Raw genomic sequence first — 16037 nt, forward strand, 5'->3', positions numbered from 1 at the left:
ACATTTACATAGGACTCAAATAGAATAAAACATGGTGCAATCACTACAGGATGTTTTGTCCTGTGAAAGCAAGGTGGAAAGTGTTAGCAAAAAATAGTGTCTACTTTTGCTAGCTTAGGCTACATATGGTCTAGTTAAATACATGTGATCCGCAATGGATCCCCAAAGTGGGCCACAAATTTGACACTGTGTATCTCAGCCATACCCTTTACTGTTATTTCCTCATTTGATAGCCTTCTTACCACAGACAGGACTGCTAAGAATTTTATCCCATTTAGAAAATTCAGTTAATAAGCAAAAGAAAATCTGTTTCCATTTCGGCTCTGTGCAGAATATAAAAAATAAATGCAAAATGTTTCCTGGCATCCTATAGTGTATGCATTTATAAATGTAAATAGTTAATAGTGTGTGGACATAGACATACTTTCATGTCTGCATAAAAAAATGGTTTTTGTTATCTTTGGGAATTTTCCTCTCATTCTGATTTACCATTTCAGTTCAGAACCTGCCTGATTATACAGCTGTCTGTCTGTACGATAAACGCAGATATACCCAATCCTGCTGTTTTTCTTCCTCTTGGTACCTGTCAGATGTTCAAATGATACCATTGAAGTAGTATGAACTTGAATTCATTTCTCTTTCTTAAGTCATTCTATTATATGAAAATATAAACCAGGAAGGCTGGTTAATACTCAAGGATCCCCTCCTCCAAACTCAGGAGTGATGTGTCCCAGCAAAGAGGAAGTTGATGTGGTGGTTTTACCGTGCTGGGCAGCTAAACACCACAACCACTCTCTCACTCCCCCTCCTTAGATGACGAGGGGGAGAAGTAAAGCAAAGAACAACTCACAGGTTGAGATAAGGACAATTTAATTAAAGGGAAATAATAATAATAATTAAAGAAAGATTATTATGAACTAAACAATTTAACTAAAGGGAAAAAAGGGGAAAGGGGAAAAGGGAGGGGGAAAGGGAAAAAAAGAAAAAAGGGAGGAAAACAAACAAATAAAACAAATGAAGGCTATGTGGAAGTGCAGAGGAAAGAAATTACTCTCTACTTCCCACAAATGAGCGATGATTGACCACGTCCTTGAAGCAGGGCCTCAACGCACATAGCTGGTGTTTGGGAGGAGGACATACGTTTTCATGAGAGCCCACCCCTCCCCTCTTCTTCCTGTTTCCACCTTTTATTGCTGAGTGTGACATCATATGGTATGGAATATCCCTTTGGTTGGTTTAGGTCAGCTGCCCTGGTGATGTTTCTATTCTCACTTTTTGCCCACCCCCTAGGAGGTTTAGAGAGAGGCCCGATGCTGTGTCAGCACTGCTCAGCAGTAGACACAAAACTGGTGTGATAACACTGCTGTTCTAGCTACAAGTGCAGAGCTCAGCACTATATGGGCTGCTGCAGGGAAAGTTAACATTCCAGCCAGACCCAGTACAGTTGGGCAAAAATACCAGGAGACCTGCATGGATGAACAAGGAGCTCCTGACCAAGCTTAAACTGAAAAAGAAGAAAAGAAGGCCTGTAGACAGTGGAAGCATGGACAGATAGCCTGGGATGTATACAGAGACAATGCCCGAGTAGCCAGGAATCAGGTTAGGAAAGCCAAAGCCTGTTTAGAGTTGAATTTGGCCAGGAACATCAAGGGCAATAAGGAAGTGTTCTATAGGTACACTGGTGATAAAAGGAAGACTGAGGAAATTGTGGGCCCTCTCTGGAAGGAAATGGGAGACCTGGTCACCTGAGACATAGAGAAGGCTAAGGTAATTAATGACTATTTTGCTTCAGTCTTCACTGGCTAGAGCTCCAGCCACATGTGGTGGACCCCAGAAGGCAAAGGCAGGGACTGGAAGAATGATGAACCACCCAGAGTAGAAGGTCAGGCTCAAAACATGCTAAGGAACCTGAAGGTGCACAAGTTGACGGGACCTCATTAGATACATCTGTGGGTCCTAAAGGAATGGGTGGGTGTAGTTGCCAAGCCACCATCCATGATATGTGAGAAGTCATGGCAGTCTGATGAAGTTCCTGCTGACTGGAAGGGGGGAACCCCCCCCCTTTTTAAAAAGGGAAAAAAGGAAGACACAGAGAACTACAGGCTTTTATTGTCTTCAATTATAAAAGTTTTTGTGGCCTGAAATTTGTCTTGATAAGGAAAAGAAGGTGGAAATCTCACTACGATCTGTTGTATTGGGCTTTCATGGCAAGGTTTTGGTAGCAGGTTGGCTGCAGAGGTGGCCTCTGTGAGCAGAGCCCAGCAGCTGCCCCATGTCAGATCAGAGCCAGCTCCAGATGGCTCCAAAAGGGACCTGACACTGGCCAGAGCAGAGCCATGAGCAACACTGGTTGGGCCTCTGGGAGAGCAGATTGAAGGAAGGGGAAATCTGCTGTGCTACAGCAGCTGGGAGAGAGGGGTGAGAGCTGAGAGAGAAGCAGCCCTGCAGCCCCCAAGGGGAGTGCAGCAGGAGGGCAGGAGGTGCTGCAGGCACAAGGCAGCACAAGTTCCCCTGCGGCCCCTGGAGAGGCCCCTGGTGGAGCAGGCTGTCCCCCTGCAGCCCATGGGTCCCACATGGAGCAGATCTCCACGCTGCAGCCCCCCCATGGGTGGAGGAGCCCCCGGTGGAGCAGGTGGATGTGGCCTGGAGGAGGCTGCAGCCCATGGAGAGCCCCCGCAGGAGCAGCGGGTCTGGGGGGAGCTGCCGCCTGTGGGTGACCCGTGCTGGAGCAGTTTGCTCCTGGGGGATGGACCCCGTGGTACAGAGCCGTGTGGGAGCAGTTCCTGAAGAGCTGCAGCCTGTGGGCAGCCCCCGCAGGCTCAGTTCAGGAAGGATGACATCCTGTGGGAGGGACCCCACGGGGAGCACAGGGGCACTGTGAGGGAGCAGCAGAGATGAAGCGCCATGGACTGACCGCAGCCCTATTGCCCGTTCTCCTGTGCTACCTGGGGGGAGGGGGTAGAAAAGGATGGATGGGGGAAAGGTGTTTTTAGTTTGCCTTTAGTTTCTAACTGGTCTAGTAATCTGATAGACTAATATATCAAACCTGATATTAATGTATCAGTGTTAATTTAGATGATAGTTTAGAGGTATGATGCAGAGTAGATCCCTCCTAGTAGGATGTGCTGAATATTTTTTTTAGAATCATCTGCATAAAATTACACCTTCTTTAACATCACTTATGGTTACTTTAACAAAAGGTACTGAGAATGTGTATCTGTGCCAGTATAATTGATGTGCAAATACCTCTTTTATTTTCTGTGTGCACTGATTGCTCTATCGTACAAAAGCAGGTATTCATTCCTTTTGATACTAGAATCTCATTTTCTGTCATTGTGAAAAAAAATGAAAGAAAAAAGACACATGGTAAAAGACTTTCTGGGTAGTAAATGCTAGGAGCTCGGATATGGATTAATATAAATAATGAAAAACAAAAATGCATTGTGAGAATACCATATTCAAATACATAACATCAGCATTAATATCAAAGCTGTGCTCTTAGCAATTGTCAGAAATACTATTACAGGGCTTCCTGAGAGGTCTTTTTTTACAGTATACCTCCATCTGGAATATCAGGAAATTCATGATACAAGCCTGGAGAGGTAATGGAGTAAAAATATGACTTCCTGAACTCTGCAGTAGTCTGTATAATTTCATGGGAATTTATGGCATTAAATATTAAGGAAAAAAATAATTGTGTGCAATTTGAAGTTTTTGAAACTTTGTATCAGCACACTTTCTACAAATGTATTTTAAAGAATTATCTGTTTCATGTAACAGCTTGATTCAATACTAAACTAGCACTAATAGTTGCAAATGCCAATTACGTTATCTTTTTGAGAATTAAAACTTTTAAAATCATGGTCAACTCTAGCCATTGCTCCAAACTGGACTGCAAAAATACTACACATGCTAATTGTAGATACTGCGAAATCCAGGTACTTCATAGTAGTTGTAGTTTCTCTACACCATTTATCATAGAAAAGGGAACGTGGCTATGGGTGTACTCAGCCAACCGGTATCTGAAAATGCATTGTTCCAGTATTTTTTCTTTCCGATAGCTTTTAATATTGAATCAAAGTCAAAGTTTTGGTCTTCAGCTTCAAAGGAGTTTCTATGATTGGTTGAAACTTTCCAAGAGATCAAGCAATGTTATTTTACATAACTACAATGTCAAAGGAACTGCCAATATCAAGAGAAGAAATGTGTGTGCTGCAGAAAGAGATTTTTCAATAGGCGACCCAATTCTATAGAAATCTCTTTTAGAGATGTTCAGGATGACCAGACCTTTGAACACGCTAACAATAAATTGTAAAACCTCTTCATCAGACCATTCTTCCCTCAATAACTGCCAAACACACATATTTATCAAACTAACGTCCATAACCAAACTTCCTGCAGAATGCATGAAGGACAGAAAGAAAAAAACACGAGAGATGAATCTTTCTAATACTTTTATGATAGGGATAAATAAGCGCTTTGAAAGCAGTCAATCAGAAGTGTAGTAAGATAAAGTGTATTCTAGGAATTGTGCATATGATAAAGTGAGGCCTTAGGTATCAAGGTTAACAACAGGGAGCAGTAGGAAGAATTCTGTGGCAAATCTCAGTATAATCATTAGTACAATATTGTTCCTTTTGTGCCTTTATAATGTTTTTTTTTCATGTTCTTTGTCCTTGCAACACAGAAGAGGTTGTACTGGAATGTACATAGGCTATCATAAAAGACTATTGACACCCAAACTGCCTTTTTTACTAGATAAAGGCAGCTTTTTCCAGCCTTTCTGTGTGGAGAGGTTTTGATTTTGAAAGGAAATGGTACAAAATACCAAATGTTAACACTACCTTAAAAGTGACAGACCTGAAAATCTTCCCTGAAAAAAGGGAAGATTCAAAGGAAAGGTCACAAGGAACTTGGCAGGAGAAGGGAGAGGAGAGTCACACTTTCACGATGAAGAAAAGATCTTAAGCTTTTGACAAGAGGTTGAAGGGAGGAAAAAATGTTTTTGCAGTTCCAAACAGAATGTCTGAAAAATTGAATTCATTTCAGTGAGGCCTTGTTATAACACTCGTAGAAGTTAATGAAGATAGAGAAAAAGTCATACTGCTGTGGGCTTACCTCTTGTGATTCTTATGAGTCAGGTTTGCCACAGTTTTGAAAGCTTTACTGTGAGTCTTATTCTGTGTGTAGTACATGTTACTTCAAAGGATGTTACTGCAGTCACTATCTTGTCCAAGACCAAACAAAGCTTTTTTTCCTATTGCTTTTTTAAATGCATTTGCAAATGTTAGAATATGTATATACATGTATATATATCCTGTACATTGTAAGGAAGAGCCCTCGGCCCAGAGTTAAAACACAAGTTTAAAGAAGCAAGTTTCTGAAGTAAAGACTGCATTAGTCTAACTACAATCAAGAGAATAATTATTTATTAAAAATGCAGAATGTATTCTTAGTTACTGTACAGTTAGTAGAGTATTGACATAAAACAAAACCAAGAAACAACACCCATCACTTGGGAGGAAGACATTGCCTTTGAAGCATGACAGTTAACCCTCATTGTATTACTGTTTATCTGCAATTTCTGTATCTATTAAATAATTTTAGAACACCGTAGTTACCTAACTAAAGTATTTTCACTGCATCTTGTCTGCTCCTGGCTTTCATTGTAACATCACACATCTGTGCCATGTACACTTCTAAAAATTCTAGCAGGGGAAAATGGATTAGAAAATGATAGTTTTCTCTATTTCTTGTCCGTTGTTTTGGTTATACAGTGACTCATCCAGTTTCCAATAGCATTGTATAGCCTAGTTCCAGCACCACTTCATGATCCTTGTATTTGGTGAAAGCCTGCTTCATTTTTATTTTTTATTTTTTTTGTATTTAATACAGGACTTTAATATGATATTACAAAAGACAAGCAATTTTCAGATTGTAGGTTCCATTAGACATCTGCTCCAGTTTTAGGTTTAGCCTTTTGGAAAGCTGCATGAAAGTTATTACTGAGTTAAATATTATTATTACTAAAATTGAAGTTACCACTTTAGCAGGCCAAACTGATTATTACTATTATTTATACTGGCAAACTATTATTATTTGTACTAGCAAAATAAAATGGTGAACAGATATATTTTTTTTGTTTATTTTTTTAAAGAAATCAAAAATAGATATAATTGTCTAATTGTCATTAATTTATTCAGGACTTCAGTTAAAAAAAAAAAAGAGAATTAGTTCAGAGTCTGAAAATACTTGTTTTTAAAAGTAAGCACTTTAAAATATGTTACATTTAAAGCATTGCACACTTATATAAATGTTTCGTAATTATTTCTTTTTTTCAATTAATGCTTTAACTAAGAAATCTTGAATTGTATTAAATAACATTTTGTCTCATATTATTTGAATATTATTTATTTCCCTCTGCAAAACTGTGCAATAGTTCATTGCATTCTTTGAAAGCTATGCTCAGACTTCCAAGCAGGAAGTCATGCTTATTTCAGTGATTGTTCTTTTCTTATTCTTAACATGGTAATAATTGTGGACTTGGCTGTTCCTATCATATTTCCATTAATCTAATGCCAGGCAACTGCAGTTTCATAAGTGATGACATTTACAGGTATTTTTCTCTAGCATTTCAAAGAATGTGAATCCAAATCAGAGGAAGTTCACGCCGAAGCATGATGCAGATTGAGCCTTTAAATCATGTTTCCTATTCTCACACATGACATTACAATAATTGCCTTCCTGTTATTTAAAAATTTGGTCACAGTAAAAAGGATTGTTGTTTATTGAAGCACAGTGTAATCATTACTAATGTTTCAAGTCTTTTATATATATTTCAATATTTCATATTTCCATGGCAGATCAGTGGCTTACAAATGGAAGGCTGCAGTTTTGATGGAAATCGACTTTCAGAAAATCTGCATGATTCTCCCAGTGTGTCATCTGTTCTCCCTTGTTACATGGCCTGGATTCCACAGGTACTAAATTATTAAAAGCCCTAAATTTTCAAGACCCATAATTTGCTTTTCCCTGTGTAGTAGCTTTTTAGCATGACATTGCTGACCTGTTTTTTCCCTCATCCTAAAATAAAAATCTGTATATTTAATAAGTTACTACTTTTATGTAAAACAAGAACTTATTACCACTTTGTCAATATTTTTTACTTTTATTGTGCAGATTAAAACAAAGGCTTTATTTCAGTCATACTTTTTTCTTTTTAAAAAATTTTAACATTTTCAAAAATGTATTTACTAAATGTATATGTGAGTTTGGGAGAGTATATCTAGGTATATTTTCTTAACATTTTAAACATAGTACTAAGACATAACAGCAATAAAGAGTCAGAGAACAGAATGTGGTCTGTAACCAAAGAAAGCCTTTCCTGTATTTACACTGATATAAAAAAATGCAAACACTTGGAGGACTATGTAAGATGAAAATTAAGCAATCCAAACAGTAAAAGTTGTTACTGCTTCTACTCTCTAATTATAATAACAGTCTTCAATAAATACAGGAAAAAGTTATGTAGAACTTCTTCAAGAATATATAGCATTACAATTTCATGTACTTACATTCTTAAAAGAAAACTTATTGTAGAATTCATCTCATCTATCCTTAGAGAATCACAGAATGGTTGAGGTGGGAAGGGACCTCTGGAGGCCTTCTGGTCCAACCCCTGCTCCATCAGGGACACCCAGAGCAGGTTGCCCAGGACCATGTCCAGGCAGATTTTGATGATCTCTAAGGAGGGGACCCTGCAGCCTCTCTGGGCAACCTGTGCCAGGGCTCCCTCACCCACACAACTATGTAAAAGGTACTTGCCCATGTGACTTAGTTACCTTAGGCTCTTGTTTGGTCTCAGAAAAAGACAGGCATCACAGGAAGTTCATTCCATCATAAAGTACCTGGGATAAATCTCATTAGATGATAATGCTAGGTTTGGTTAGAATGTTAAATAAAAAAGCTCACTGGACTCCAGTAGTTGACTTTTCAGTTAGAATTAGCTTGGTAATTATAAAAAAAAGATGGTGATATTGAGATTTATAGTATCTAGTAATAGATACGTAGGGAGCTCCATTGCTAGCACACTGCTGTATCCCAACATTATTTTTTTTTTGTTCTCACTGTTATTTCCAGCACTGTAAACACGGCATTCCTTGCTAGTACAGCACTGGAAGTATAACAGTCAAGATTTAGCATGAGAACACACAAGTAGATACTAGCCAATGTCTGCATTACTGCTTCCAGCTTCGATGGCAAAGACTGGATTTTTTTTTTTTTTTTTTAAAGAAAAAAAAAAGAAACAGACAAAAACCAACAACCTGACTCAGTGATGGGAGGGAGAAGATGGCAATATACTTTAAGTGGTAACAGCAAATGTTTGTCTTATGCTCACTGAAGATGAGGATTATAAGTAACCCTATCTTTTTTTTTTTTTGAAAAGCATTTAGCTTCTGTTAGAGATAAAACAGATTCCTAAAGTGTTTTTCTGAATAAAAGTCAATATTCCTTAGACTTCAAAGGTATTATGTGGCAGTAACAGAGATCTGCCTGTAACGAAATACAAGTCAGATCAGTAATCAGAGAATGATGCTGCTTCTAATGTACTTCATACTTGAAAAGAATAGCAGCTGAAGTTTTTGTGTTGGAAAACAATGTTTGCTTTTTTTTTTTTTTTTTTTTTTACAACAGAATCCAATACTTGTCAACTGCCCAGATTTTAAATATAATGTATCTCTAAGGAAAGTATTTCTGATTTTCTATGCCCTTTAGTTGTTTTGCTATAGGCTTCGCAGTAGGAATTGACCATGATCAAACATCATGCTTTCAAACAGAAAGGTAGATCTGGGGCATCATTCTGTACTTCCCCTGATCTCATTATCCTCTCCATAGGAGAAGAGTATGAAGTAGAACATGCTATCTTATGGTTTGTTCCCCATATGGAATTCTCTTATGGAATCTAGTGAGCAAAAATCTGTGTATTTATAAAGCAACACTTTCAGATCATTTTCAACCAAACTAAAACAATGCAAACTGTCTGAAATAATAAAATAAAAATAATGGTCTGCAGGATTTCTCTGATATACCTCTCCAGAAAAAGGCTCAAAATGCTAAAATGTTAAAAATGGAGTATTTTAAGCAATAACGTAATACTTATTAAATTGTGAAGGCCTTTTCTGGTTTTAATTCATGGATTGATCCCAAGCTGTAATGGACTAAATAGGATAAAACTATGTGTGAGGCAGTCTAGACAAAGAACATTTTGGAGTGTATGTAAGGAAAGGACATATGGATTTGTGGTTCATAAAGCCTTTCACAGAATGGCTTTAACCCTCAAATAATGTGATTCTGTAAAACATCAGTGGAATTGAGAAAAGCGTGTGAACAGCTACTTCAACACAAAAAGGGTGTAAAAAGAAGTCTTGCCAACTTCGGGCTTCCCAGCTTTGGCTGCACTTAAAGACCATTCTCTGGCTGACATTTTCTTCTCAAATTTGCCAGTATTTTGTCTTTCTCTGTAGTGTTAACCAATGGATAAATGTGGTAAGGTTTTAAACACTAGTGTTCAAAAGACAAGGGAACTTGATTTTCAAAAGGAACAACAAAACCCTTCAGAAATGGCTTAACACTTAACATGCAAGGCAAAGTGCTCGAAACAGTCATTGTTTGCATGTCTCCTTTTTCTGTTTCTAGTTATTTTCTAATAATAGAGCTTAACTAACTTGGATTTGATGTAATTTGCATTAAAAAAAGCAACTCATTTTTATGTCAAATTCCTTTTTGAGATGTGCTATTTTATTGCTCGATTCTTGAAAACATTTTGACAATTTCCTGTTGACAAGAAGGGAAATCTTGAGTGTTGAGGAAAACATGCTTAATATATATGAATTGGATGAAACCCTGCATTACTTATACAAAATAAGTGTATGATGGGTTGAAACCTGAGTTACATGCTGTAGGAAGTCTAGTCAGTCTTTGAACTCAGTTCTATAATCATGCAGAGGTACAATGACCTATGCAAAGCCTAAGGAGGAAATTACATCCAAGGTACACACACTTCGTAGTACAGAAAGTGGAGAGGAACTGGAATTGTTCTCAAGAGTGCAGCATCAGGGTACAGACAGAGAGGTAACACTGTGTCTCCAACTGATGTCCTTCCCAAATTAGTGTTTACAGCATAGCTGTAGTCTCTGTAGCAGCAGTACTGTTAATACTGTGCAGTAGTAAAGTACATGCACAGGAGAATACAAAATTATAAATGAACTCAGCCAAAATGTTCAAATCTGAATGCTTAAATTTAACTTGAAAATTTCCTGTTTAGTCACTTAATGGATACAACCTGTTCCCCAGAAGTGCCAAAGAACCCCAGCTGCAACTGTGATCAGTGTTGGTATGAAAGGAATTAAAAAAAAAAAAAGAGAGAAATTTCTACACATGCATCTGTGTCTTGAAGAGCAAAAATTATATGGAAAGGATTGGGGAATTTGTACTTTTTATTTTTATTTAAAGTCCTTGTCTGACTGAATCGTGGTTAATACTTTTAGTTTCTCTCTGAGGCTCTGATGTAAGGTACAGTAACTCTGTATCAGATGATAATTTCTTTTTATTTGGATTAATTGTTTTTTAAAATCATTGTTAAACACAGAAGGTAGCTTGGGAAGACTGGCTTAAGATTTTTTTGGTGCAGCTCTTGAAGTATCCCACTTGAAGTAGCTTAGGTGTAGATCACACTGGGGCTGCACTGCAGGAGGAGCAGCAGGGCTTGCCAAGACCACTGGTGCCCCAGAACTGCCCCGGCAGTACAGCACTGGTGCTGCTGAGCAGCTTCTACCCTCTGGAAACTGTTCCCTTGTCTCTGCTTTGCAGAAGCTAATGACATGTAATTTTTCTTTTATTTTTTATTTTTGGCTGAATGAAGATTTTGATATGCAATTTAAAATATCACTCCTGTTAGATATATTCTTCTGTTTTCAGTTTAATGAACTGGAGAGCAAACTTAAGAGGCTTAGTTACAGAGTAGTCTAGTGAATTTTCTAGTCTCTGCTTTGTTAATAATCCTTCTCCTTTGTAGCCTGGACCAAGGGTTGTGTATCAAAGGCTGCTGTGTCTAGACTTTATCTTAGGATCCAACTTTGGATACCACACCACTGAAAATTACTCTTTTCTCATATTTTGTTCTCCAAGTGATAACTAAGTTCTGGTTTATTGACAGGATGCATACGGTCCATATTCTCCTGAGGAATGTATAACTTTACCAGTCTACACTAGCATGGAGAGAGACCGTGTGGTGACAAATATTGATGTACCTTGTGGAGGAAACCAAGACAAGTGGATTCAATGTGGAGCTGCTTTATTCTTAAAAAATCAGTAATCTGAATATGCATTAAATTAACTCTTGAAGTTAAGAATTGTTTAAACATTTCAGTTGTTTGTTTTTAAAAAAATCCTTCAGTTACATTGCTTATAGATTTTTAAAGCAACAGTTTATAAACTTTTTTTTTTTTTTTTTAATCACTATCTAAAATTAACTCTACTTGAATGGAATGTCATTGTATCTTTATGAGATATTGTAAATATTAAAACAGCACTACTAAGCAAGCTGTTAATTTGGTTTATTTCTTTAGACTGCATTGTAATGTATTTCTTTCTCAGAATTGTTGTAATCTGCACTGTTTTACCCAGTGCAGTCCCATAAATATTGTATATAAATGCAAAGCCAGTGTATTTTTTGATCATTTTTTTCATGATACTTTCTGAACTGTTATTATTCTTACCAACCTGTAATAATTCTTAAACCCCATTTAATAAAAGCATATGATAAAACTTACCTGTTCTAATTGAAATTGAATGTTTTACTTGAATATAAAAATGAGAATAAATATTTCATTCTGTTTTAATGGTGTTTTACTTCTAATGCTATTTCTTTGTGGTGGTAGTAAATAACAGAGGCTTCATAAACTTTATGTGAAGTTACAGACTCAGATTATCATCATGGATGTTATCTAGGAGTTATTGAAAAAAAAATCGTTTTATGAAACTGTACTAAGTTCCAGTAAGAATGTGCACATAAATTAACAAGTTAGACAATGCCATCGATGATCAAAAGAGGTTTTCACTCAGTTGTTAGGTGATTAACAGAGGGATATAATCATGCTCTTGGTTTGTGATGTGAAAGACCCCTGAAGAATGGTAAAGTCTCAACATAAGAATAGAAGGTGTCTAATTTTTAACTGCAGCTACAGAATGATCTCATGAAGATACTTTTGGAAGGCAATAACATGAAAACACTTTTTTATTTTGCTTGGAAAACAAAATATATGTCTTGGCTCTGACACTTCTGATTTTGTATTTTGTTTTTTATGTAGCATTTAAATTAAAACTGTATTTCACTCGCATGCTATTTTTCACTAGTGGTTTGAAGGAGGGAGAAGGAAGGCAGTGAAAGAGTTGGCTGTATGTCCAGATTAGCTTCCCAAAGAAAGTCTTTTCCTCTGTCTATTCTATTGTTTTCCCTTAAATTTGGTCTTTTTTCTCCTAATTGAAGATCAATTAATTTGATGCCCAATTTAACTCTCCTCCAAATAAAAAGATGTTCTAAAATAATTTGTTACAAGTGCACATACATTTCTAAAATTTAATCCAATCTAACAACATAATAGATTTCCTTTCAGCTTTTCAGATAATTCTTTTGATTATTGAATACAGATAAATTGAATATGAAGAATAAAATGTAGCAAATTTAGAAAATACTTGTCTGTTAAGAAAATTTTGGAAGAAAATGATGTTTCCAACAGATCAGAAATCATTCTATTTTTAGGGGCGTGTATCTGCCCCAAAAATTCTGTCGTACTAAGTTTTCTTGGTAAAACATCACTGGGAGAGGAAATAAGTTTTAGTGAGGGAGACTGTGCTTTCAGTTCACTTAAATACCTGTAAAGATCATGTTGTGACCTTCTGGATCCACCATGTCTCCATAAACCTGACTGGATTTTAGGTTTCTTATTTCCATAAGCTGAGGATCTATTGGCTGTTGCTAGTTTTTTTTTTTGTTTTTTTTTTTTTTGTGTGTGTGTGTGTGTGTGTGTGTGTGTGTTTTTTTCAGATTGAGAAATACAGCTATTCAGATAACTACCTAACATATGGCAAAGATATCTGGAAAATAAAAGTCAATGCTTTAAGCTACCTAGCAGAGAAAGTGGAGATCAGAAATGTAGTAGGTGGTTTTGATAACCACTCTTGCTTGTTATAGGAAAGAAAATATACTGTGGTGGGATGTAGAAACCCTGAAAGAAAAACATCAGTAGGATATTCTGGGGAATTATTATTATTATTCCTATATGCAGCTATACATGTTATTTAGACATGCTTGTTTCAAGTCTCCTTGTTTTATATATTTAGTCAGGAAAACTTTTATTAGTATACAGATAACTGATCCTGTCACATAAAGCAGATAGAAAAGAAGCTCTTCTAGGCCTACCACACTATTTATATTTTGTGATGACAAACTAATTGAGTTTCTTGCCAATAACTGACCAGTATCCTACCTCCTTAGAACTGGCCTGCTCTTTACCTGTTGTATCTATGAGTGCCTACTACACAAGATTTAGAACTACAGAATGTTTCTCAGCTCACACCAAGACTTTTCAGAGACAATCATCAATGCCCTTCTGTCAGTGACCTCTTTCTGTGAGCAGAAAATACTGTTAGTCACCTTGATTAAATCTCCTTTTGATTTCTTCACATCTTGTTTTCGAGCTCTTTGATATTACCTAAACAAACTGTTTACTTGCTTATGCTCATTCTGAGTCTTTCCATGAGTGACAGGAGATAAATTCTTAATGTAGTCACACTGTCTAAATCACAGAAGGCAAAGGCAGGGATTGGGAGATTGAAGAACCGCATGGTGTAGGAGTTCAAGACTGTCTAAGGCACCTGAAGGTGCACGAGTTCACAGGACCTGATGAGATGCATCCAAGGGTCATGAGGGAACTGGCGGATTAAGTTGTATCCTGGTTTTGGCTAGGATAGAGTCAATTTTCCTCTTGGTAGCTAGCATGGTGCTGTGTTTTGGATTTAAAATGAGAATAATGCTGATAACACAGGGATGTTTCAATTGTTGCAGAGCAGTGCCCACACAGAACCAAGGACTGTTCAGCTCCTGGTGCTGCCCTACCAGTGAGGTACTTGGGGGTGCACAGGGAGCTGGGAGGGGACACAGCCAGGAGCTGACCCAGACTGGCCAAAGGGATGCCCCATACCACATGGCATCATGCTAAACAATTAATATGGTGTGGCTGGCCAGGCTCCTCTGGGATAGGATGGGCATCGGCCAGCAAGTGGTAAGCATTTGCATTGTGCATCCCTTGCTTTGTACAGCCTATTGTCATCATCATCATCATCATCCAGCTCTTTTTCTGTACTATTAAACTGTCTTTATCTCAACCCATGAGCTTTTACTTTTATTTTTTTTTTTTCCTCCCAATTCTGTCCCCCATCCCACTGGTGGGGTGGGACTGTGCCTATGTGGTGCTGGGCTGCCTACTGGGTTAAACCACAACAAGCTGCTAAACTGCTGTCCACCATATTCGAGAAGTTGGGGCACTCCAGTGAAGTTCTCAACAGACTGGAAAAAGTGGAAACACAACCCCCACTGTTTAAAAGGTGGAAAAAAAAAAAAAAAAAAAAAAAAAAAAAAAGGAAAACCCCGGGTACTACAGGCCACTCAGTCCCCTTCTGTGCCTGGAAAGATCACGGTGCAGATCCTCCTGGAAACCATGCCACAGCACACAAAAAATAAGGAGGTGACTGGTGGCAGCCAACATAGCTTCACTAAAGGCAGATTGTGCCTGGCAAACCTGGTGGCCTTCTACTATGGGGTTACAGTATTGGTAAAGGGGAAGAGAACAAAAAATAGAGGGTGGATGTTGCACTGGGTCATGTGGCAAGGTTTTGGTACTGGAGGGTGGCAAGGGTGGCTACTGTGAGAAGAATCCAGCAGCTGTTAGATGTTAGATAAGGGCCAGTTTCAGCCAGCTTCAAAGAGACCTGCTGCTGGCTAGAGCTGAGCCAATACGTGATGTTGTATGAGCCTCTGAAAGAGCAGACTGAAGAAAGGGAAAAAAAAACCTGCAGCTGAGGGAGTGAGGAGTGAGAACCATCCATGCAGCCCCCAAGGTGAGTGCAGCAGGAGGGCAGGAGGTGCTCCAGGCACAAGGCAGCACAAGTTCCCCTGCAGCCCGTGGAGAGGCCCCTGGTGTAGCAGGCTGTCCCCCTGCAGCCCATGGGTCCCACATGGAGCAGATCTCTACGCTGCAGCCCCCCCATGGGTGGAGGAGCCCCTGGTGGAGCAGGTGGATGTGGCCTGGAGGAGGCTGCGGCCCATGGAGAGGCCCTGCAGGAGCAGGCCCTGGGCCAAGAGCTGCAGCCCGTGGAGAGGAGCCCACGCAGGAGCAGGGGGTCCTGGGGGAGCTGCCGCCCACCCGTGGGGGACCCGTGCTGGAGCAGTTTGCTCCTGGGGGATGGACCCCATGGGACGGAGCCGTTCCTGAAGAGCTGCAGCCTGTGGGCAGCCCCCGCAGGCTCAGTTTGGGAAGGAAGGCATCCTGTGGGAGAAACCCCACGGGGAGCAGGGGCAGAGAGGGACCGCGAGGGAGCAGCGGAGAGGAAGCGCCATGGACTGACCGTAGCCCCCATTGCCGTTCTCCTGTGCTGCTCCCGTGTGCTGTTCGGGGGGAGGAGGTGGAAGAGGGTGGATTGGGAGAAAGGTTTCTTTAGTTTAGTTTGGTTGGTTGGTTTTTGTTTCTTACTGCTCTAGCTTGTTAGTTCCCTTCCAACCCAAACCATTCTATGATTCTAATGCTTAGCTATGGCTAAATCCCTGAATTGTATTTTTATTTGGATAGAAGTCCTTTGGGAGCTCATCTTGACAGGCTGGTGTTGCAAGTAGAAAAGACTTTCTCTTATTAGATGCTTTTTTATTTCATTCTTTGATGTGTCATTTTTTAGTACAGGACAAAATGCTGAGATAAGTAAAT

The 16037-nt window shown here is 38.9% G+C and overlaps 1 protein-coding gene across 2 annotated transcripts in view; it reads left to right on the forward strand.

Moving 5' to 3' along the window:
- Positions 1 to 11803, forward strand: part of DYNC2H1 (dynein cytoplasmic 2 heavy chain 1) — a 171613-nt gene extending 159810 nt beyond the window's left edge. For both annotated transcript variants that reach the window (XM_082774619.1, XM_082774620.1), the window contains 2 exons: positions 6864 to 6980; positions 11216 to 11803. In XM_082774619.1, the coding sequence (XP_082630745.1) occupies positions 6864 to 6980; positions 11216 to 11374 (276 nt within the window). In that variant the 3' untranslated portion in view covers positions 11375 to 11803. The remainder of the gene's footprint in view (positions 1 to 6863; positions 6981 to 11215) is intronic.
- The last annotated feature ends 4234 nt before the right edge of the window (positions 11804 to 16037 follow it).

This window comes from Aythya marila (genome assembly GCF_965140915.1).
Source record: "Aythya marila genome assembly, chromosome: 1".
In the NCBI taxonomy this organism is placed as follows: Eukaryota; Metazoa; Chordata; class Aves; order Anseriformes; family Anatidae; genus Aythya; species Aythya marila.